This window comes from Carettochelys insculpta, chromosome 9 (assembly GCF_033958435.1).
Source record: "Carettochelys insculpta isolate YL-2023 chromosome 9, ASM3395843v1, whole genome shotgun sequence".
Lineage (NCBI taxonomy): Eukaryota > Metazoa > Chordata > Testudines > Carettochelyidae > Carettochelys > Carettochelys insculpta.
The window spans coordinates 34,906,172-34,930,100 of record NC_134145.1 but is presented as its reverse complement, the minus strand read 5'-3'; the positions used below and the strand labels follow the sequence as shown (position 1 = coordinate 34,930,100).

Genomic DNA, 23,929 nt, shown 5'->3' with positions numbered 1-23,929 from the left:
CAGACGCAGCTCCAGCAGCTGGTATGGAGCGAGGTGGATTTGGGGGTGCTGCACTGCCCGGAAGGGGGCACTGCACTGCCCGTGAGGAGACACTGGCTCTGCAGGGAGGGAAGCTGAGCCCACAGGAGGCCTCCCCCTACCTCTTCCTTCTTAGTGCAGCTGAGCAGCTCCAGCAGAGCCCATCTCCCCCTGTGCTGGCTATTAAACCAATTCAATCTCATTCCATTATTTCAGCAGGGGCAATGCAGGGAGCCACAAGAGGAGTCAGCAGTGGAAGCTCCCAGAGCCACAAGTGACTCCTGAAAGAGCAGCATGAGGTTCAGGAACTACAGATTGCCAACCCCTGGTGTAAGGGAATCCAAAGCAACCTCTGCTTTGGATTACAACCACCTCCAGTGCTGGAAAGTGTGAAAAGTAGGGCTGTCAATTAACAAGCACTAATGCGCATTAATTTTTTAACCTGTTAATTCTGCCTTGCATTAACTGCATGTGTTAACACATTAATTGACAGCCCAATTCTTAATACGTATTCACAGAGCTAAATTAGTCACAAAGAGGAACATATATACCCAAGTGCATACTGATTACATAAAAAGAAGAAAACATGATAGAAATGTACAGAGATCACATTTATTGTGTATTTAGTGCATGTCTTCATGTAGTGCGTTCCTATGTTACACCACATGTGCAACACTACAGAACCACCAGAGTGGATGGCAGGGATTTTAATTTTTTTCATAGTGTGGACAACACAATCTCATGGACCACCACCCTCCCACGTCTGATCACAGACCATGTTTTTTGCATTTGTGATCACTTAAAATCATGTGGCAAGTACAATAACTGTTTACATGGAAAACTAGTATTAGAAAAGTATATAATATATTAGCTGTCTTTTAATGAGATTTGGCAGCTGGAATAAAAGAACCAGCACTCCGCAGACTAGTGGTCCATGGAACGCTGTTGGAGGACCATTTATTAATTTACACTAAAATTGCCTTTTTAAAAAGCCCTCAGAAAATGGAGTCAAATTTTGATAAATTTTGAGATGTAACTTCCCAGACATCACATAAAATATGGAAAGCAAAACAGAGACTACCATCATCACTCCCTCTTAAAATCCAAACCTATGCAGCAGCTGGACAGAGTTCATCCTATTGTAACAAGTGGGACAAAGACTCTGCTGCAAGACAACCATCAGCTACCACACCCCTCAGGAATTGGTGAGGTTGAAAGCCTGCTACCAACCAACAAAATGTTGCTTTCAAGGAAGGATGCCAAGTGTTTCAGAAGGATACATTATTCTGGGCCCAACTTCTGAACTTATTAATGTCAGTGGCAAAACTCCCAAGACTTCATCAAGCAAACTAAGTCGCAAGCATTCTCCATTCGCACTGTGGGACTTAAAATCATACTCCTCAATTTCAAAGCTATCATGAGTTGACAGAACTTCAAATAAAAAATATTCAAGCAACTCATCCTGTGAAACACCTTTTTTGCTACTATTTTTATTTTGAGTTCCCTTCCATCTCAATTTCTTCCTCAACTCTTTCCATTTGCCTCCACTCCCTTTTTTGAGGGAGGAGGAGAATGCCATACAGCATTGCTTTCCTTGACTGGAGGAAGAATGAGACACAAAGATGCAGAGGAGAGCTGTGGCTAAACAGCCTGAAATAGTCAAGGAATCCATGATGGTTCAGGCCTCATCTCTATAACAGCAAGTAGAATTACATTCCTGCTATGGATGTAAAATCCCATTTAATTAGTTAACCAATTAAGCCTTGGTTAACTAATCCTTCCCTTGCCCTGGACAAGGGCTGCTCCTGCCAAGCTGGAGTGCTCCCACTCGCGGTGGGCCTGTAGCAGCCCCTACACATGGCAGGCAGGGGGATGCTCCAGCCCCTACCTGTTAATCATTAACATCCCTAGTTCCTGCCATCTTGAATTCAGTTCACCCTGCACCAGGAAAATTGTACATATACACACCCATCACAAAGCTTGGCCTTACCCAATTCTGGCATTGTGCAGGACAGCAGGGTATGGCTAGGAAAAGGGGAGGATATCATGCACCATGTGGAATAATTCAGAAGTATGCATACACTAGACTGAAAATCCACAACTGCTGCCAGAAACAGGAGAAGCAGTAACCCTAATTTTAACTGAGTTCTTCACTGAAGCAAAGGAAGGTCCATAAAAGTCAAATCATCTGACTTCAAATGATTTACATCCCAGGATGAATCAGGTTACATTGATTTAAGCCCAATTTAATTTAGGCAGGTTTTTAACCGCAAGAATAAGGACATTCTTAGTACATATTAATTATTAAACCAACATATACACAACCAGCAATATCCTACATAATAAATGCTTAATAGCTTGCTCTGGATTATCCTCTACTTCTTTTATTTATTTAAAAAACAAGCCAATTAGTTTTATCTTGCTATGTACTTTTCCATTCTACATGTTCTCTGTAATTATCAGTCTCTTGTAGTTGCAGCTTTATGGACTTTAAGATCCAAATTCAACTGTCTCTTCGGTTATCTTCTTGAACTCATAATTTCCTCTACCATCCATGCGAAGGTAAAACTGTGGAATGAAAATTTATATCAGTAACCAAAAGCTAAAAAATCTTTTATATTATCTTTATCATAATGAATTCTATTAGCAACTAATTTGCTGAAAAACAAATTTAATCCTGCCCTCCAATCCCTCCCCTATCAACTGGTCATAGGGGCTGCGTCTACACGTGCACGCTACTTCGAAGTAGCGACACCAACTTCGAAATAGAGCCCGTCGCGTCTACACGCGTCGGGCGCTATTTCGAAGTTAACTTCGACGTTAGGCGGCGAGATGTCGAAGTCGCTAACCTCATGAGGAGATAGGAATAGTGTAGACGATCTGCGTCCCGCAACGTCGAAATTGCTGGGTCCTCCATGGCGGCCATCAGCTGGGGGGTTGAGAGATGCTCTCTCTCCAGCCCCTGCGGGGCTCTATGGTCACCGTGGGCAGCAGCCCTTAGCCCAGGGCTTCTGGCTGCTTCTGCGGCAGCTGGGGATCTATGCTGCAGGCACAGGGTCTGCAACCAGTTGTCAGCTCTGTGGATCTTGTGTTGTTTAGTGCAACTGTGTCTGGGAGGGGCCCTTTAAGGGAGCGGCTGGCTGTTGAGTCCGCCCTGTGACCCTGTCTGCAGCTGTGCCTGGCATCCCTATTTCGATGTGTGCTACTTTGACGTGTAGACGTTCCCTCGCTGCGCCTATTTCGATGTTGGCTACACGTGTAGACGTAGCCAGGATGATCTCTTACTGCAATGCTTAGCCTTTAACTACTTTTGAGGAATAACATTATGATTTTTTGGATATGCTCTGTCTCCATCTTCTGTTAGTTTGTCATACTTCTCATCACTGGGGTTTCGTTTGTTATGACAAATACTTAATTCACATGCATAATTTTAATTATGTTTATAAACTCGGTATCTGTACACAATGAGACATTTACACCAAACAGATGATTTGCAGAAATGTGTGCATAAATTAGGAATGAAATAGCATACATATCTGCATACACAAACCAGCCACACGCTTTTAATCATGTTCTTTTAAAATGAATATTCATTTATCTAGTGCTGGGAGATGAAAATTAGCACAAGCATCTCCCCACAGAATGTCACATTTTATATACTTTCTAAGATGAAATATATTTCTTCAATTATTATTTATTACAAGCCTTGTTTAGCCCACTTCCACACTATGACAACAGAAGAAGTTATTAGAATTAACTCAACGGAGAAAAGGAAAACCTTGTACCATAGTTTGACACGTTAACATGTCTGAAATTCCTTTTCCCAACTATATGCATGAACAATGAATTCCCCTATCTGAACAAAATATCCACAGATCATATGTTCCCCCATTTAGGGAGCAATCATATTTTATTGTAACTGGAAGGGAAAACATCTTCCATAACTATTTTATAGGATTATAAAGCCATGTGTAATTTCACTTATATCAGATAGTATTCTCTTCATTGTACCTCAGTATACACACAGAATTTACATTCCCTCCCATAACAAAATTTAGGTATAGAGTACACAACGACTAGCCCCACACTTAAAAAATGCATCTTGAATTGCACAAAGACCCTTTATAAACACAGCCATTGGTGACTTCATCAGAAGAGATTTACAGGTGTGTTTAGCCTCAGACCCCTTTAATCAGTGTCCACAGAAGAAGAAACACTAACTTGTGAATACTGTATATGAATAACCCTTCAGAAAAGACAACACTCACTACTCTCAATTGCTTTGATTTTCATACTTTTTTGTGAATCCTTCAAATACTGCTGGATTCTTACTGTCATCAATGATACTAATTTTGAAGGGAGTGTCTGGTTGAAAAGCAAGACATTTGAATGTAACTGAACTCAAAGTCTATTTAATATCTGCTAAAAGGCTAAATATACTATCAACAAAAATAAAAATGACATACATCGTGGTGTTTCCAGAGGGACTTCCTGTGGGACACAGTGAAGAGAGTGATGCCAACCTGTAGTAAGAAAAGAATATAGACACTAAGTAAAACTTCACCCATAAGTTGAATTTATTTCCTTGATCCCTCATGCTTGGTAACATTAAAATGTAAAATTAAAAGCTTATGCTAACAATTACAAAAACTTTAGTGTCTTAAATCATTTATGCTATGTGGCTACATCTACACTAGAAGCACCTGTCAACAGAAGTTACTGTCAGAAGAGATGTTCCAACAAAATTTCTGTTGACAGATCATATCTACATATTAAAGCAGATGAATCTTTCGATCTGCTCTGTAGACATACCACCCCCACCCTCCGTCACATCTACATGGCTTTTTTGTTGACAGTTTCTGTCAACAAAACTCTCTAGTGTAGTCTGTGTGTACAGCCTCAGGATTGGACCTATTAGTGGAAAAACAAAAGATGTTTTAGGTTTGGTTTTCCTTTAATTTATTTTTTTAAAACAGGTGATTTAAATGTTCAGTTTTTCCTACAGAACTTGAAAATGATGGCTTGAAGAATACACTCCTCATGCTTAGATGTCAGCAAGATCATAGGCTCTTGCAGAAAAAACCCCAAATTACTGAACTTACACCATAAAAGGTAAATAAAAGAGGAAACTATTTCCAAACATTTTCTTCTAACGTATTTGATTGCAAACTAAAAAGTGTATTAAGTTAATGATTTAAGAACTGAGAGCGTTTCTTGAATACAACACAAAAATTCCCCTTCAAAATCACCTGTAGGTAACAGCTGCAACTGTACTGAATGGGTTAAGTTGTAAATGGTTAAAGGTTAAAACAAACAGAAGAGGGCATATAAATGAGCCCGACTGGAGATGGCAATGAGGTGCTGCACTGCATATGCATCACCTCGTTTGCATAATTCCCGCAATGCAAACTTTGAAGTTGCTAACTTCAAAAGTAGCAGCAAGCAGTGTAGCTGTGGGCACTTCAAAGTACCTACGCTACTTCAAAGTTCTCTTACTCCCAAAACGCTCTTGCAAGTAAGGGAACTTCGAAGTAGCATGGGTACTTTGAAGTGCTCACAGCTACACTGCTTGCTGCAGCTTCAAAGTTAGCAATTTCAGAGTTCACATGGTGGGAATTATGGTAATGAGGTGCTGCATATGCAGCGCAGCACCTCACTGCCGCTCTCCAATCAGGCTTGTTTACATGCTCCCTTCAAAGGAGTGGACTAGAGTGGACAAGCCCTATTTGTTTTATATCTTTCTGTAAGAGGTGGCTGATTAGGGGCTTGATTTTACAGAGGGATTTATTATCATCAGCCACTTTGTAACAGTAAGTCCTCAAAATGAAAAGCAGCACAGTAAGGTCTTAGAGTACACAAGGGTTCCGTTCCACATACCCATGCATAAACCTGGATTCTGCACATATTGGGATCCGTTTTTTTCCCCAGTGGAACACGTTCTGCAGATGGGGAAGCAGCATAAAGGTAATCCCTGGGCTGGGGGTGGTAGTTGGGGAAGGTTAAGCCTGGCAGTGGGTTGGGGCTGCGGGAGGCCGGCGGGGGGGGGGGGGGGGGCACTAATCTGGGGTGGGTTAGGGCTGCAGGGGGGTGAGGGGTGGAGTTGAGCACGGGTGGTGAGCTGGAACCAGAGCTGTGCCTGGGTGGTGAGCCGGCGGGTGGGAGGGGAGGAGGTTGCCCTGGAGCCGTGCGGGGTAGGGAGTCACACCAGAGCCATGTGGAGCAGTGGGGGCGGCAGGAGGGCAGCTTGTGAGGCAGCGGGGGGGAGAGGTGTCACACCAGAGCCATGCAGAGTGGGGGGGACGACAGGCAGGCAGCTGGGCAGCTTGTGAGGCAGTGGGGCGGGGGGGTTGCACCAGAGCCACACAGAGCCAGGGGGGCGGGCAGGCAGCTTGTGAGCTGGCAGGGGGATTGCACCGGAGCCGCATGGGCCGCTTGAACGTGGTTTAAACTGGGTCTGGGGGTGGGGTCAGGGTCAGATGCATCAGAGCGAGGTCGCGCACTCTGAGTTCGCGTACTCTGAGACCTTACTGTAAAATCTGGTATCCATGTTAACAATATAATTTAGAGTGAGATTTAGGTTGTTTTAAAAACTAAAAATGGCATAAGATGTTTTCTTATTAGTGTATATTATTTATGGTGAATGTACTTAAACAACAACCTGCAGCTTTTCATACCGAGCCCATTCAGCAGGATTCCATTCACATTTTAATAACTATTTTGGAAACAATATTACTAGAAGATTTACTGTGCATTACTTTCATCCTTAACTCAATTAATTTTTGTTTTAGTGCAATTGAAGCACTGCTCTTGTGTGGGCTGGAAATGAGAGATTCAGTAGGCAGGCTGCCCCAGGGAGAGAGGAGTACCCCAGCCCTTTCTCACTGCAGAAGTTTGAGGCCAACTGAGAAGTACTCTCCATGGCAACTGAAGCTCCAGTGGGAACAGCCAGGGGAGGGATCCATGTTCCCCAGCTGTGGGAGGTCCAGTTTGTCTGTCCCCTATGCTCCCCAGCCAGAGTGAGAAAAGCAACAAACTGTGCACTTTCCTCTGGCTCCTTGACAAAAGTCCCCATATGAATCAGGGAGGGTGAGACCAATCAGAGAGGTAGCCGTGTTAGTCTGTATCTTCAAAAACAATAAGAAGTCCTGTGGCACCTTACAGACTAACAGATATTTTGAAGCATAAGTTTTCAGCCCCCTCCCCACTTCCCTAAAGGGCACCTGGGCATGAGAGTCTTGATCCTGGGGCAGTCCCAGATATGGGGTAGAAGCCCCCAGTCTGCCCTCTTCACCTGCTTGATGATTCTTTTGAACCCTGGAGATATACGTTTCTCAAAGAACTGGAAGGGACCTCAACAGGTTATCAAGTCAAGTCCCCTGCACTCACAGCAAGACATACCACCATCCCTGGCAGGTTTTTTTTTTTTATAATCTAACCTGCCTCGGAACCTTGAAATGCCCCTCAAGGATTGAGCTCACAGCCCTGGGTTTAGAAGGCCAATGCTTTAATTACTCCCCCTTTAGAGATGCTGGCTCTTCTCCCTCTGGTTTTATGAGGGAAAAAAATCCCATTCCAAGCACATCCCATTTTCCTGGTACAACTGAACCCTTACTTGCTTTATGTCGGGGTGGGGAACCTATGGCAGGCACATAGGTCAGATCTGGCCCACGGGTTGCCTGGATCCAGCCCCTGAGGCTCAGGAACCCCCTCCCTCCCAGCATCAGGGAGCCCACTCTGGCACTCCAGCCCTGCACCCCTCTCAAGTGGCTAACGCACCAGTGCCAGCTCTCCACTGTAGAGTTGGGGGTGGGGGAACTCACAAGCTGGAATCAGGCAAGCTGGGGTCATATCCAGCCCACAGGCTCTACCTAGTGGGAGTAAGGAAGCAGCTCTGTGCACTGCTACTCTCCCTTCCCCCACAGCTGGTGGCTTTCCTCCACCACTCTGACTGGTTGGAATCACTGCCATTAGAAAAGGTGGGGGTGTGATATGGAGCCATGTGCACCCCCCCAGGAGCTGCTCAGGTAAGTGATCCCCCATTGCCTTTTCCTTCTCCACTCCCATGGCCTCCCACCTCCAGCCTGCTCCTGCACCCTCCCCCGCAGACCCCTGCACGGCCGCTCCACTCTCATGCCCCCTTCCACCTTCTCCCACCCAATCCTCCCATGCCTCACCCACTGCTTCTCCCTCCACCCTCCCAGACCCTCAATCCTGAGCTCACTCCTGCACCCCTCTTCTGCCCAGACCCTGCAGTGCCATTCTGCTTATCCACCCTGCCCCACCCTGAACCGCCCCACCCCGACCAACCGCCCATATGCTCACTCCAGTCCTGCACCCTACTATCCTCCCAGACCCCCGCCAACACCCAGACCTCTTCTGCGTCCTCCTTCCTGCCCAGACCCCACACCCTAAGCCTCTTCCCCACACAATAACAGCCCCTTCCCCACACAATAACACACTCAGTTCTGGCCCACAAAATCTACTAGCCTGGAAATATCTTTTTCTGCTTCTCAGTTAGGGGCCACATCAATGAGAACTGAGGTTTTTTTTTTTCTTCTCACTTTTGTGTGGTCCCCAACCCAAAAAAGATTCCCCACCCCTCCTTTACTTATGATAAAAGGAAAACATATATCAAATTTGGTGGTCCTAGCTCTTACCAATTAGAAAAGGAGTCCTTGAAGAAACAGACTCACAGATAAATTCCCCCAAATATATAGTGGATAATATTGAACATTTTTGCTGAAGTCCAGTTTTAGCAATCCATCAAGTCAACACTTTTCAAATTAGAAATTACATTCACAAATAATTTAAATGTATTTCAGCATTCTTTATCTAGAAACAGCAGAAACAAAACAAACTTGCCTTCCGACAATGACTGTAAATGTAGCCTTCTACATCTACACTAACAGCACTTGTACATTCATCCAGAATTGCAAACTGAGGTTTATGATAAAATAACCTTGCCATCTGGAAAGCAAAAAATACACCATTTGTGAATAGAGAGCATAAGCACAATGCAAGCTTCTTCATCTTTATAATAGCATTTAAGAGATGGAACTACTGTGATCTACTGAAAAATATAACTAACAAATAGTCTGAAATATTTACATAACTGCTCAAACATTTCAATTTTTGTGCTGTCATTATATCTCCCCCCAAGACGCAGAAATGAAAACTATGAATCTATTTCAGGTTACAGCTAAAAATGGAAAATAAACATTTGAAATATAGACATTTTAGTATGATTTCTTTCCATTACACTCAAGTATTCAACAGATACGGTAATATGTACATTACCATGCAATAATTAGAGATTTGAGTAATACTGAAGCGTAGTGGATTACACCTTTAGTGTCTTCGCAGTTTGTCTTCCAGCAGATAGGTAGGCAATTCACAGTCAACATGGACACAACTTAAAAATAATAGTTTGTCATACAATATATCTCAGATGTACATGAATCATACAGGCAACTTTTCACTACTGTGTATTCACTTATTAACCCAGAAATGTGTTACGGGCTGCCATGCCATCATTATGGCTTAACATTTGCTAGAGAAAACAAGGACGAATGCCAAAATATTTACACATATAATGATAAACTAGAGGACCTGTTGCAGCTCTCCTTGCAAGCAGAAGTTGGTCTGGAAGAAAGCTGTAGACAGAAACTTCTTGTAATACATGTCCAAAGTTTGAGAGTTGTGCCCTGCGCTGGACAGGGCAGGGGATGGGGCTGGCACAATGGGTGTGGAGGGTGCTCTGTTGGAGGGCTTCCAGAGGAGGGGCTCTGTTGGGAGCTGGCCTGGCCCTGCACTGTCTGGGGGAGGGGCTGGCATGGTGTGGGTTGGGGGAAGGGTCTGTCTGGAAGCTGGGCTGGCACAGTGCCGGGGGATGGGAGGGGGAGGAGACATGGTAGAACTTTGCCTGGACAGACTGACAGAGAGAGACAGCAAAATTAATATATATGATGATGTTACCAGAAAATGAAGATTTCTCAACAATGAAAACTAATACTGTAGTTTTGGAAGTCTTAAGCAAAAATTATTGACTAACAATTAGCCATCATTTACTGAACCACAATGAAATGTGAACACTGTAAATTATTCTGTGTGTACTTTTCAAGGGTAAGAAATCAGTATTACACACCATCTGCTTATATAACAGCAGAGAACTGAGCTGAACAGAAAAAAAGCATTCAGAAATCTATATGACCATGTGAAAACAACAATGCTTATTTTCATAAGCACTAAAATTTCAAAAATAAAGCAGTAGAAAAAAATTACCAAACAGCACTTAATAGCAGATTTATTATTTAATAAATAACATTTAAGTGTCAGATTATTATAATTCTATTAATTATTTTTAAGTAATAATTTACTGTGTTTTAAAGTATACATAAGATCAAGACGTACCGCCATCCTCTGTTTTTCTCCTCCGCTCAGCACATCCATCCAGTCCTGAACACTATCCCAGCCTCCTTCCCGTTCCAAGATTTGACCCAACTGGACATTATCCAAGTACTCCTTCAGCACCTTTTAACAAAACAATAAATGCTTACAGATGCATCTAAGCATACTTCATACTACAAGGACTCAAATTAGTATAGTATACTACAAAATATTAGAAGTCGTCTCCTATCACCCAGGATGGTGATATCAAAATAACATTTCAAAATGCTAACTAATCTAATGTTCTTCCTTGCTATTTCAATACAGTTAAAAATGAATGGTTTTAAATGAACAGTGAAACTTGACCAATCCCCAATTTTAAACCTCTGCTTAAACATACAGGCTACGTCTACACTAGCCAAAAACTTCGAAATGGCCATGCAAATGGCCATTTCAAAGTTTACTAATGAAGCGCTGAAATACATATTCAGCACCTCATTAGCATGTGGGCAGCCATGGCACTTCGAAATTGAGGCGGCTCGTCCAGACGGGGCTCCTTTTCAAAAGGACCCCAGCTACTTTGAAGTCCCCTTATTCCTATGAGCAGATGGGAATAAGGGGACTTCGAAGTAGTCGGGGTCCTTTCAAAAAGGCGCGCCGTCTGGATGAGCCGCACGGCGGCAAGCCACCTCAATTTCAAAGTGCCGCGGCCACCCGCATGCTAATGAAGCGCTGAATATGTATTTCGGCGCTTCATTAGTAAACTTCGAAATGGCCATTTGCATGGCCATTTCGAAGTTTTTGGCTAGGGTAGACATGGCCACAGTCTCTTATGCCAAAACATCTTAAATGTTCTATAAAAGATCAACAACTTACAGCACTAGGATTCATTCTTGCATGTTGCTCCATGCAGACCTAAGCAAGTGCAGAGCTCCAATGAAACTGCACGTGCTACATGGGTCTCATCTACACAGAGCAGCTTGCAGGATCAAGACCTTATAACTAGCAACTTAAAGTAGAACCCTGACTTGTTTTCTCATTAACAGAAGAGGACATCCTTGATATATGCTGGCAAGTAACACTAGAGACTATGAGTTAAAGCCACAATTGATGACCTTTGGTTTGGTAAATCTTTATTTTACAGCCAATCAGGTGAACTGAAAGATGAATTAAGAGAAAAACCAAACTGCTATGAAGTCTCACAAAGCAAAGAATTGTAAGGAAGCCATGGGTCCATCAACATTTCCTGCTTGGAACTACATGGGGGTGGAGAAGGAGAACCTCTGAAAAGAATTGCCAAATTAGTCCCAAGGTAACAGATTTGATTTTCCCATCATTCAACAAATTTAACATACACATAATCTCACACTACAAAGACTCAGGAAAAAGTAACAACAGTTATTGAACAGAATGTCTTTTTTACCTGGTCAGATATACCCTTCTTCCTCTGGTCTTCTACGGTATCTGGATATATTACTTGGTCTCTAAGGGTTCCTAATGTCATATATGGTCTCTGGGATTAAATTGCAAATGATTAGTACAGCATTACTGACAAGTTTAACAGTAATCAAATAAATTGGAAACAAAAAATACATGGTACTTTTCTTTACCTGAGGAACATAGAAAAGCTTTCCCCTCTCAGGCTTGGTTAGACGTCCTCCAAACAGAGGCCACAACTGCAACAAGAAAACAAAAGTCAAAGAGAAAATTTATCTTAAGACATTAGAGCGGGGAAGGACTTGTGTTTAAATTTCACTTCAGTATTTCCTTACCTCACCAAGTACACGGAAAAGAGAACTCTTCCCACATCCATTTGGCCCACAAATCAAAACATTTGCACCAGACCGAACCTAAAATATAAGTCAACACATTAAATAATAGGAAAATAATTTGAAAATTTGCACTGATGCAGAGAAGCCAATATCCTCATAAGACTGGCTACTATACTTTGCACTAACGTTAAACTGAGCTTAAACTAAATCAGTTTATCTGAAGTTATTCTTCCACATATGATCTGGTAACAGGAAAATTACTGCACAATTTTTTTTAAAAGGTAAATTGAATAAAAGCACTTTGGAAATACTAGTGTTAACATTTCAGGTATTAATTATTTTGTAAAGTTTTCTGATTTTTTGAGGGAGGGATTAATCACTTTTTAGGAAACTTTGTTTAAACACTTCATGTTCTTTTATTTGTTTGGCTTCTATGAGCACTGATAAGTGACTAGTTGATGAGAGTTTTCCGAATCAATAGCAGACCTTGTTTGAAAACTGATGAAAACACGGATATAAAATGAAATCTTTTTTTTTTTTTTAAATGAATTTATCTTTTCTTTCCTGACCACCTCTAGTTAATAGTCTAATTCAGTGGTTCACAAATACACCCTTGTGATGATCCTGGTCCAGATACTCCAAAAGGAGAACAAGTTTTCTCCCAGACAGGAAGGAAGGCAGCTATCTTCTTGTCTCCAATGCAACATTAAGCATTATGGAATCAAAAGAATGGAAGTAATTTACCTATGAAGCAGCATGAAAATGGGAAATCTAGAAGAAAGGAAGAGGTGTGGGAAGTCATCCTGAATCTGGAGACAAGTTTCTGAAGCTAAAAGCCATTTAGGTATCCACCACTCAGAGGATATAGGAAACACCACTCTGTGAAAGCTAGATCCCTTACTTTGGTGGGTTAGTGATGTTGGAGTGACCTGTTACTGAGGGGACTTAGGATACAGCACCCTGTGAAACCCCTGGTCTAGAAGGCTAGGTATGCTGGTAAACTGATGTAAGCAAAAAACTTCTTAGGCAAAAACTGCAATTTGTAACTATACCTTTATTTTATTTTTAGTATCACTCACATCTCCCTTCTTTCTTAATAAACTAATTCATGCCTTATTAAAGGCCATCTAAATGCCATGTATTTAAGTGAAGTCTGAGTCTTCAAGCTAATCTGCCAGACAGACATATGCTCTATCTCTTGTCTTCTCACTGCTGACTAGGGCAGTGGCCTTAATAACTTGGGAGCCTTCATGGTCCTGTATTCTCTGTCAACGCTTTGGAGCACAGTCAAATGAATGGCATAGACTTATTTTAAATGTAATTTTTACATATAGCAATAAAAGTGTGTGGGATTTGCAATATAATTTTTTTTAAATAAAGAGGCGCTAGCCAGAAAACGTTATAAACCACTGATACAGACAAGAGAATCACATCCATTGTGTCCTGTAGAGGGGGAAATTAATCCAACTTAGTACACAGGTGAATGGAGAAATCCACTATAAATGTCCCATGGAGGAAATCTGCTGCCATTGCAGCCAAGCTTTCACTGGCCTGCACAAGAGGTAAGCAAAGACCACATACATCACTATATTGTCTTGCCCATCTGTAGCACAAACAACAAAAGGCAAGTGCTACATATCATCAAAATTCAGGGCAGATTGCCTAAGTTTGAAGTTTAAAATTTAAGTAATCATGCTTGTTAAAACACTCGAAATTGTGAAAACGAGTTTTTTTTTTTAAATTGCACTTTAATAGCCCAATACATTTAGCATCGTTTAATTCAAAAAAATGACCCCACACTAATAATATTCCTGTCCTACAAGAATCTTCTGTTCTTATTCTTGATTGTTTTCTTATTCTTCTGTTCTTATTCTTGATTGTTTTCTTTGTTTACAACACAGAGTAAGTTTGTGGGAAATAGCCGTCTTCATATTTGAAGTGTTACATGAAGATTTGTATCTTAAAAACTTACCTCAAAATTAAGATCTTGAATCAAAATATCTCCATTGGGTGTTGCTAATGGAACATGATCAAACCTATGGGCAAAATTGAAACATTACTACAACTCTCATGTATAATACTTTACCAGTTGGTTCTACTCTGTTGAAGAACCAGATACTAAAAACACAAGCAGGTGCTATGAAGGTACACAGCTGCATGTGGCCAGAGCTTGACTGTGTCTTGATTCTTTTTGTTTTTATTTTAAAAAGAGTAGGAAGTAGCTTAACATGCATTAACTGAAAGCTTCTTCTAGGCATACATAGTGAGACTTAGCTATAAGGGTTTTGAAAGTCTAAAAGGGCACTAAAAGTTGCAGAAAGGGTGGTAAAAAGACAAGGATAATCATATAGGCAAAGCCATAGCTATCAAGTTACGAAGTTGCTTGACATGAAGAAGTGCCTCTCCAAGATGAAGTTGCTTGACATGTACACAGAGAATTTTAGAAAGTCAATGCGGTAATGCCAGCAAGGAAGAGTTACAGTCTAAATGATGGAAAAGATAATGATCTGGGTGGCCATGTTCAAGAGGCAGCAAGACAGGTCATAAAGAAGACTGATTCTGGTGGTATCAGTAGTCCGCAATAGAGAGTAAGTAGTAAGGTTGTAAAACACTTTATGCAGTGATGATTGCGATAAGATTTCTGAGCATATTGTATAGAAGGAAGTGGATATAAATTATTGTTTTATATATACTGAAATGTATTTAAAATAATGATATAAAGCAAAAATAAAAAGCAGGTTTACACTGTAATTATTACAGTGGTAGGTACTTTCTGTACATACTTGATAAGATTATCAGTGTTGATGATTTCTCCAGTCCCAGGTATCAAGGGAACACTTTGGGTTCTCTCTCCATCTTAAATACAAAATAAAACAAACAAACAAGTACTAGGAGCCTAGATTTGTGTCTGCTAAGGTGCAAGTATTGTGCATTAAATATCTGTCATAATTACCTTTTTCTTGTTGAGATACCATAGTACGCTGATATTTACCCCTGTTCAGGTCCTTCAGTACTTGCATTAATTCTATAATTCGGGCTGTGAAGCTAAAGTAAAGATGCATTAAGAATTAATCTTCAGAAATATATTCAAGATTTTATTGTTGAAAACAAACTTTGCATGAATACCCTAAATTGTCAAAATTAAAATCATAACAAGGAAGAACCGGAATCACATTGTTGCAGTGTGTCTGGAGTACAGCACTTTCTGAATGCAAGCTGGTTGTTCATTCTGAATGCATGTGTTTGTTCATTAGAACTGTCAACTAACTCACATTAAAGTCTAAGATTAACACAGGGCACAATTAATGCATTAAAAAATTAAATCAGTTAATTGCAGAGGGAGGTGCTCCGGAGACATCTCTGGTAAGGCACAATAATACAAACCAGCACCAGTGGGCACAAGGACAAACATCCCAGCTCCAGCAGAGAAACAGAAGAAGGAGCCAGCCCAAAATAAAGGCCTTAACAGGGTAAGTGGGGGGCAGGAGGCAAGTAGTATCACCCCTCCCCAATGCCTAGGATTCCTAAGAGAGCAGGTAGCCCACCTACAGAGCGGCAGCCCCAATCCTGGTGGTCCATGGCACAGAAACAGCCCCACAGCCAAGAGTCCTGGCAGATCGTGCAGCCAGGGAACCCTCCCCCTTGCCTGTGGGGCAGTAGTCCCATTCCTGGTGGCTGGGGGCAACAGCCGCCACTACCAGGGAGGCCTCCCCTGCATAGAGCAGCCACCACTGCAGCTGAGGAGCTTCTCTCCCCAGCCCACCCTACCCACTTGGCAGCCCTGCTCCTGGTGCGCTGCACTGAGGCAGCAGCCCCACAGCCAGGGAGCCCCGCTATAGTGAGGTAGCCTGGGAACTTTTCTCCTCCTCCATGGGAGCCAGGGAACTCCCCTCTCGTGGCCACAACCTGCTTCCCTGAGGGCTCCTCCCGCCTCTGGGAGGCTGCAGCCCCATCCCCAGAACTCCCAGCTTGAGGCTGTGGAGCCCCCATCGCTGGTGCCCCACCAAAGGGCAGTAGCCCCCATTGCTGGGCAGCTGTGACATGGGACAGCAGCCTCCCACCCAGGCAAAAGATATGGCAAAAGACCACCTTGGCTAAACCAGGAGATCTTGCATGATCTCAAAATAAAAAAGGAATCATATAAAAATGGAAACAAGGACAAATTACAAAGGATGAACATAGGCAAACAACACAAGAATGAAGGAGAAAGATTAGAAAGGCTAAGGCACAAAATGAGCTCAAACTAGCTACAGGCATAAAGGGAAACAAGAAGGCTTTTTATAAATACATTAGACACAAGAGGGAGACCAGGGACAGGGTAGGAGCATTGCTCAGTGAGGAGGGAGAAACAGTAACAGGCAACTTGGAAATGGCAGAGATGTTTAGTGACTTGTTTGTTTCAGTCTTCACTGAGAAGTCTGATGAAGGAAAGCCCAACATAGTGAATGCTATCGGGAAAGGGGCAGGGTTAGAAGTTGAAATAAAAAAAAGAACAAGTTAACAATCGCTTAGAAAAATTAGATGTCTGCAAGTCACCAGGGCCTGATGAAATGCGTCCTAGAATACTCAAGGAGCTGATAGAGGAGGTATCTGAGCCTTTAGATATCATCTTTGGAAAATCATAGGAGACAAGAGAGATTCCGGAAGACTGGAAAAGGGCAAATATAGTGCCCATCTATAAAAAGGGGAATAAGAATAACCCAGAAAACTACAGACCAGTCAGCTTAACTTCTGTGCCAGGAAAGATAATGGAGCAGGTAATTAAAGAAATCATCTGCAAGCACTTAGAAGGTGGTAAGGGGATAGGGAACAGCCAGCATGGCTGTGTAAAGAACAAATCATGTCAAACTAATCTGATAGCTTTCTTTGATACGATAATGAGCCTTGTGGATAGGGGAGAAGCGGTAGATGTGGTATACCTAGACTTTAGTAAAGCACGATATTCTCATAAAAAAACCAGGCAAATACAACTTGGACCAGGCTACTATAAGGTGGGTGCATAACTGGCTGGATAATAAATAACCATACTCAGAGAATAGTTCTTAATGGTTCTCAATCCTGCTGGAAAAGTATAAGTGGGGTTCTGCAGGGGTCAGGTTTAGGACTGGTTCTGTTCAACATCTTCATCAACGATTTAGATATTTGCATAGAAAGTACGCTTATTATGTTTGCAGATGATACCAAGCTGGGAGGGGTTGCAACTGCTTTGGAGGATAGGGTCATAATTCAAAATGATCTGGAGAAACTGGAGAAATGGTCTCAGGTAAACAAGATGAAGTTTAATGAGGACAAATGCAAAGTGCTCCACTTAGGAAGGAACAATCAGTTTCACAGATGCAGAATGGGGAGAGACTGTCTGTGAATGACTACAGCAGAAAGGGATCTAGGGGTTATAGTGGACCACAAGCTAAATATGAGTCAACAGTGTGATGCTGTTGCAAAAAAAAAAAAAAAGCAAATATGATTCTGGGATGCATTAACAGGTGTGTTGTGAACAAGACATGAGAAGTCATTCTTCCGCTCTACTCTGTGCTGGTTAGGCCTCAGCTGGAGTATTGTGTCCAGTTCTGGGCACCACAGTTCAAGAAAGATGTGGAGAAACTGGAGAGGGTCCAGAAAAGAGCAACAAGAATGACTGAAGGTCTAGAGAACATGACCTATGAAGAAAGGCTGAAAGAAATGGTCTCGTTCAGTTTGGAAAAGAGAAGATTGAGAGGAGACATGATAGCAGTTTTCAGGTATCCAAACGGGTGTCATAAGGAGGAGGGAGAAAACTTGTTCTTCTCGGCCTCTGAGGATAGAACAAGAGGCAATGGGATTAAACTGCAGCAAGGGAGGTTTAGGTTGGACATTAGGCAAAAGTTCCTAACTGTCAGGATGGTCGAACCGTGGAATAAATTGCCAAGGGAGGTTGTGGAATCTCCATCGCTGGAGATATTTAAGAACAGGTTAGATAGATGTCTATCAGGGATGGTTTAGACAGTACTTGGTCTTGCCATTGGGGAAGGGGGATGGACTCGATGACCTCTCGAGGTCCCTTCCAGTCCTAGTATTCTATGATTCTACTCAGCATAGGGAAATGTGTTCACCCTGCCCATTCCTCTCCCCTGTTAGGTGACCATATTTTTAAACATAAAACAGCCTGGGCCTTGCCCAAACCATCTCCTCCACACTTGCAGGGCTTACCCAAGCCACCCTCTCATTGCATCCTGGGGCTGGGAGTGATACTTGCCCTCACATCTGATTTTGGGGCTGAGTCCCTGCTGCCCAAACTCTGAACTGCCCATGGTGGGTTCTACATGCTTTGATACACACTGTTTTGGATCAGTAGAGAGCAGAACTCATCATCTGCATGAACACATGTCCTCTGGAATGGTGTTCGAAGCATGTTGGGGAATGTGAATCTTTAGCACATCTGGCATGTAAGTATCTTGCTACGCCGGCTACAACAGTGCCATGTGAACATCTATTTTTTGCTATCAGGTGACACTGTAAACAATAAGTGGGCAGCATTATCTCCCACAAATGTAAACAAGCTTATTTGTATTAGTGATTGGCTAAAAATAAGTAGGACTGAGTGGACTAAAGTTTTATATTGTTTTGTTGTTAAGTGAAATTATTCTTGTTTACATAATTCTACATTTGTAAGTTCATGTTTCATGGTAGAATTTGCACTAGAATACTGCACTGAGGTGAACTGAGGTTTATGTTACAGTGTAAATTTGTCATCATCATCAATATTGCTCTTTATTCCAACTAGCATGTAGGGCAGCAATACGGGTCCTTTCGAAGATGGGGTTTACTTCCGAAAAAGGCCCATCCACATGGCTTTTCTTCTTTCAAAGGAAGCTCTTTTGAAAGCATATGCAAATGAGGCACCCAATATGTAAATCTGGTGCCTCATTTGCATGCCTCTTTCAAAAGAGGGAAGCAAATGTAGACACAGCCTCTATGACTAACATAAAAGCATCGCACGCATGATGCATTCCTGCCTTACTCCAGTCTTAATTTCAAAGCACAGATCATTGTTTCCCATGATGCATGTGAAGCTGTTACACAAACTCTTGATGACCTGTACTACTTGTTGTAGAATTACATGTGCTCTCAGAATACATTAAAACTATCCTCTATGAATGCTATCGAAGGCTTTTTCAAAAATCAATAAAATTGATGAACTGCCTCTGCCATTCAATGAACTGCTCAATGATGTTATGCAGTACAAAAAAATTGATTTACACACCCCCTTCCTTCGTGAAAGCCAGCTTGTTCTTTTCTCAGTCATTTATCAACAGCATTTGAGATCCACTGAATAATGATCTTAGTGAGGATCTTGCTTGGAACTGAAAGGAGAGTAATGCCATGCCAGCTGCTACAGTAACTGAGTACTCCTTTCTTGGATATCTTAATTCCATTAGTCCATACCTCTGGCACCTGCTTCCCTTCCCATATTGCTATAAAGAGTGGCTGAAAAATAGGGCTGCAAGTTCTGGGTCTGCCCTGAACAATTCAACGTTGAGGATCATGGCCTGGAGTTTTACCATTCTTTAAAGATTTATTTGCCATGCTAATTTCTTCCATTTTTGGTGGAGCAATATTTATGTCAAGGTCAATTTCCATTTGTTTCCCACACTGCTCAGGATGGAAGGATAGCTCAATGGTTTGAGCATTGGCCTGTTAAACCATGGTTGTGAGTTCAATCCTCAAGGAGGCCATTTAGGGGTCTGGGGCAAATAGATTTTAAAAAAAAAAACAAAACACCTGTCAGGAATGGTGCTTAGTCCTGCCAAGAGGTCCATGGACAGGTCCCTTCCAGCTCTAGGAGATGCATATCTTCTAAAACATTGGTTTCTTTTCCTGATGGTGGCATGTTTAGAACTCCCTGAAAATATTCTGCCCTACATGCCTCCTGTTCCTTCTGTTTTTTTAAGTAGATTTCCTTCTCTGTCCATGACAGGTAGACAGGTACACTTGTACTGGCATGATACTTACTGCAAACAAGCTTGGTGATTTTAAAAATCTGTCCTTGCTCTCCTAGGGTAGTGGCTTTTTCAGCTTGTGCTGCTAGTTCTTCTATGTGAGCTCTCTAACAGTTCTCACCAATTTCTTGACATACTGGTCTGCTTCTTTGTATTGCTGCTGGTATCTTTCTTTCAGTCTTCCTGGTTAGGCATCTGTAAGTATCTTCTTTAAGGTAAGCCTATTATCGATTGCTTTCCATGTGTCTGGCAGAATCCATACTTTCTTCTTCTGTTTCTGTTTGAAATCTAGGCAGTCCTTGCTGTTCTTTATATATATTGTTGTAATTTGTTCCCATTTCTTATTAATTTCTTCTATACTGTGAGAGTTTCCTCTTCAAGATCATGTAGGACTTGAAACCTGTTTTCCACCTTAAGGACAAAGCATTCTAAGCATTCTTAACTTTGGGGTCTTGTAGCTTCTCTACATCACAGCATTTCTGCATGCGTATCTTGTGACCAGTGATTCTTAGCTTAAGCTTTTTGAGTGTTGTCACAAGGTGGTGATCACTGATGACAAAAGCTCCTCTTTTCACCTTGATATCTAGTAACGAGCATCTCCATGTTCCACTGATCATTAGCTGGTCAATCTGATTACTGTCCCTACCATTTGGTTAGCACCATGTTCACTTGTGAATTTTGCGATGAGGAAAGAGCATACCTCTGATGACAAGATTGTGTAAAGTACAGAGTTCCACTATCCTCTCTCCATTCTTTTTCATGGTACCACACCCAGGTTTCCCCATGGTTCTATTGTTGTGGGTATTATCACTCCCATCTTTGGTGTTCAAGTCCCCTGTGACTTTTGTAATAAAAATGGATATAAAGTGAGCCCTATACACTTTGCATTCTGTGTTGTAATTGAAATCAATATATTTGAAGATGTAGAAAACACCCAAAATATTTAAGTAGATTGTATTCTTATTATTGTTTGGCAGCCCGATTAATTGCACCATTAATCATGACTAATTTTTAATCATGTGATTATTTGTGATTAATTTTTTAAAAATCACTTGACAGCCCTATTTCTTTATTTATGTATGTGTATATGTATGTGTCTTGGGCTGGTACTGCAAAACTCTGCAAAATAATCAGTTTTGTTTCAGAACTTAATGAAGAACCTCCTAATCCCAACAATTTATTTTCCTAACCTCTGCAGTTTACAAAGCTGGCCCTTAAGATGGTGAAATACTGATACTTTAGAAAGGTAAGCTTTAAAGTAAATTTTTCATATAAAAATATTCTCTCAAAACATTAAAGATGTAGAATGGTTTACCTCTATATTGGCTGTCACAGTTGATCTTACTTGCAAAACATCTGCAAATGCTAATAGGCTCAGAAATTACTAATTAACTGAAAACAATTTTCCCTAATATTCTCACAGTATGATGTCTATATTATTGCTGAACTGAACAAAATGAGTGAAGGTTTTGTAGATGTTTTGCTTTCATCTACAATCCCATTCATAAAAACAGTTATGGATGGCAGGAACTACATATATTTAAAATAAAATAGTTTTAAAGCAGCTGTGAATTCCAGTTATCAAACTTACCCAGCTAATCTGGTCATTTCGCGGCCTGCCAGGACTATTCTGCCCAGAGCTTGAGACATTCTCAGCAACATCCTTCCACTTTGGTAATAATCCTTAAATATCAAGATATTTTACATAAGTAAACGTAGTTGTAACAGAATTCAAGCAATTGCTATATTTTACTTATTTCTGCTCTGCATTACTTACCTCCAGAAGTTCTGAATGGGTACTATTTAGATGGCGAGGATGAGTTAGGTTCAGAAATGGACGACTAACGACCAGGTAACCAACCACTGTAGCTAGGTCTGCAATATTTAAAAGTAAATGTTTTCTACCAAAAAAAGTTGAATCAAAACATAAGATGACCACTCATATTAAAAATATTTGTAACACTACTTGTACCATAAATATCAGTCCACTAGCACTCAGAAAACACTTACATTTGGCTATGATAGTATCTATGAAGCCCATAGAAAATCGAAACAAGATGAAATTATGTAAATGTTCCACCTGAAAAAAAAAATGTGAAAAATGTAGTACACACATATGTGCGCCATGCTTCCTGCAATTACAAGAGAGAAACAAATTTAATTAAAGAAAAGGTTTTTTTTGCAGGAAATCACAGAGACCCCAGTAAAGATGGTGACTTAATTCTACTAAGCCAGGGTCTGCAACCTGTGGCTCTGGAGCCGTATGCAGCTCTTTAAGAACTTCTTTGTGGCTCCCAACGCTACAATTGCAAAGTCGAAAAATCCCCTGATTATTTTCAATGAACTGTGAACGTCTAAAAGGCCAATGATGAAAAACTCGTATCTAAACAGCAAATAGCATGTGATCTTGAAATGTTGGATAACTCCCCCTTTCATATGTACAGTACATTGTGGGATATAATATTGTATCTGTGTTTTGACTGTGTTGTTAATAAAGTCTTGATTTGGAAAAGGAAAAGGAAGCTTGCAGCATTCTCGCTGTGGAGGGCAAAAGGCATATTAAAAAAGAAAACTGAAATTAAACAAAGTAAAACTGGCATAATTAAAGTGGGGTTAGAATGGTTTCAAAAAAGAAGAAAATAAAAAATGAAAACAGAGAATTTGAAACTGAATGGACCCAAATCCTTCACATTTATATCAAGTTTGGCTGGGGTCCCTTTATTTCTCATTTGCAACGAGAAAGTCACCACCACCAACAAAAAAAATGCAACCTCGAGAGGCATTGTCTCAAGAAACGCACTCTTTTGCTCAACAGTACCCAGCTGAAGATGCCAAAAAAAAGGCCCATGGAGGACCTGCTACAGAAATCAGAGCAAATTAAGAACACATTTGCTAAATGGGTGAAATCACCAAAATAGCATAACTGTGGGAAGTTTTGTGTCAAATTAAGAGATCATGAAACAAGGAAAGCCATTCATGGATGGCAAATATATAAAAGTGTTTTATTAAGTTATCAGAGCAGCTATATTGGGATTAAAAAAAATAAAAATTGTTCAGAATCTAGCATCCTACAGAGAGAGAGAAGGTCTGAGAATGAAAGTCAGGAAGACAGTGGTACAAATACACATGTGTAAAGTGTGAGGAAATAGAAAATGTAAGAAGTTTGTGAATGTCTTGCAGTAAACATGTTTCACATTACAAAGCATTGCATGGGTGCAGTTCTTAAAACAGAGGTTACAAAAGGTATGGTTTGACGTTATTCATTAAGGACCATCTTGTATTCATATATACTGAGGCTCTTGAATTAGAATTTAATGAATTTGAAAAAAATGGCTCTTCCTGCTTTTTGGTTGCTGACCCCTGTATTAGGCACTGAGAAAATCCAGATAGACAAAGTCCCTTCCCTTTGTACAATATAATCTGAAGCAACATAAACAACTCAATAGTAGTAAATAAGAAGAAAGTTTGCAAGTGGTGGGGAAAAAAGGACAAGGATAGTAAAACAAAGGTCACTCAGACAGCTTAGCTACAGTTTCAAATAATCTGTAAATAAAAAAATATTAAAGCAAATCAGCTAATCCTAAACGCTGAAAAACCTGTCTGTAACTGGTTCATCTTTTTGGAGGTGTCACAACAGAAGTGTGTCTGAACAATGTATTTGATGAAAAGGTTAATGGTTTCACAAACTAATTCAAGGAGGACGTGCCACTTATGAGGAAACATGGAAAAAAAAGCATAGAGTTGTAAAATTTAGTGTCATTGACAGAGCAAAACTGG

The 23,929-nt window shown here is 41.1% G+C and overlaps 1 protein-coding gene across 1 annotated transcript in view; it reads right to left on the bottom strand.

Annotated features, from left to right (window-relative positions):
* Nucleotides 1-610: 610 nt before the first annotated feature.
* The window catches only part of ABCD3 (ATP binding cassette subfamily D member 3), a 69,453-nt gene continuing 46,134 nt past the window's right edge, over nucleotides 611-23,929 (bottom strand). The window contains exons 11-23 of the mRNA XM_075002273.1: nucleotides 22,163-22,232; nucleotides 21,930-22,027; nucleotides 21,744-21,835; nucleotides 15,130-15,221; nucleotides 14,960-15,032; nucleotides 14,149-14,212; nucleotides 12,177-12,254; nucleotides 12,015-12,080; nucleotides 11,828-11,917; nucleotides 10,429-10,548; nucleotides 8,881-8,985; nucleotides 4,485-4,541; nucleotides 611-2,586 (exon numbers count right to left, since the gene is read on the bottom strand). Coding sequence (XP_074858374.1) covers nucleotides 2,509-2,586; nucleotides 4,485-4,541; nucleotides 8,881-8,985; nucleotides 10,429-10,548; nucleotides 11,828-11,917; nucleotides 12,015-12,080; nucleotides 12,177-12,254; nucleotides 14,149-14,212; nucleotides 14,960-15,032; nucleotides 15,130-15,221; nucleotides 21,744-21,835; nucleotides 21,930-22,027; nucleotides 22,163-22,232 — 1,083 coding nt within the window. The 3' untranslated portion in view covers nucleotides 611-2,508. The remainder of the gene's footprint in view (nucleotides 2,587-4,484; nucleotides 4,542-8,880; nucleotides 8,986-10,428; nucleotides 10,549-11,827; nucleotides 11,918-12,014; nucleotides 12,081-12,176; nucleotides 12,255-14,148; nucleotides 14,213-14,959; nucleotides 15,033-15,129; nucleotides 15,222-21,743; nucleotides 21,836-21,929; nucleotides 22,028-22,162; nucleotides 22,233-23,929) is intronic.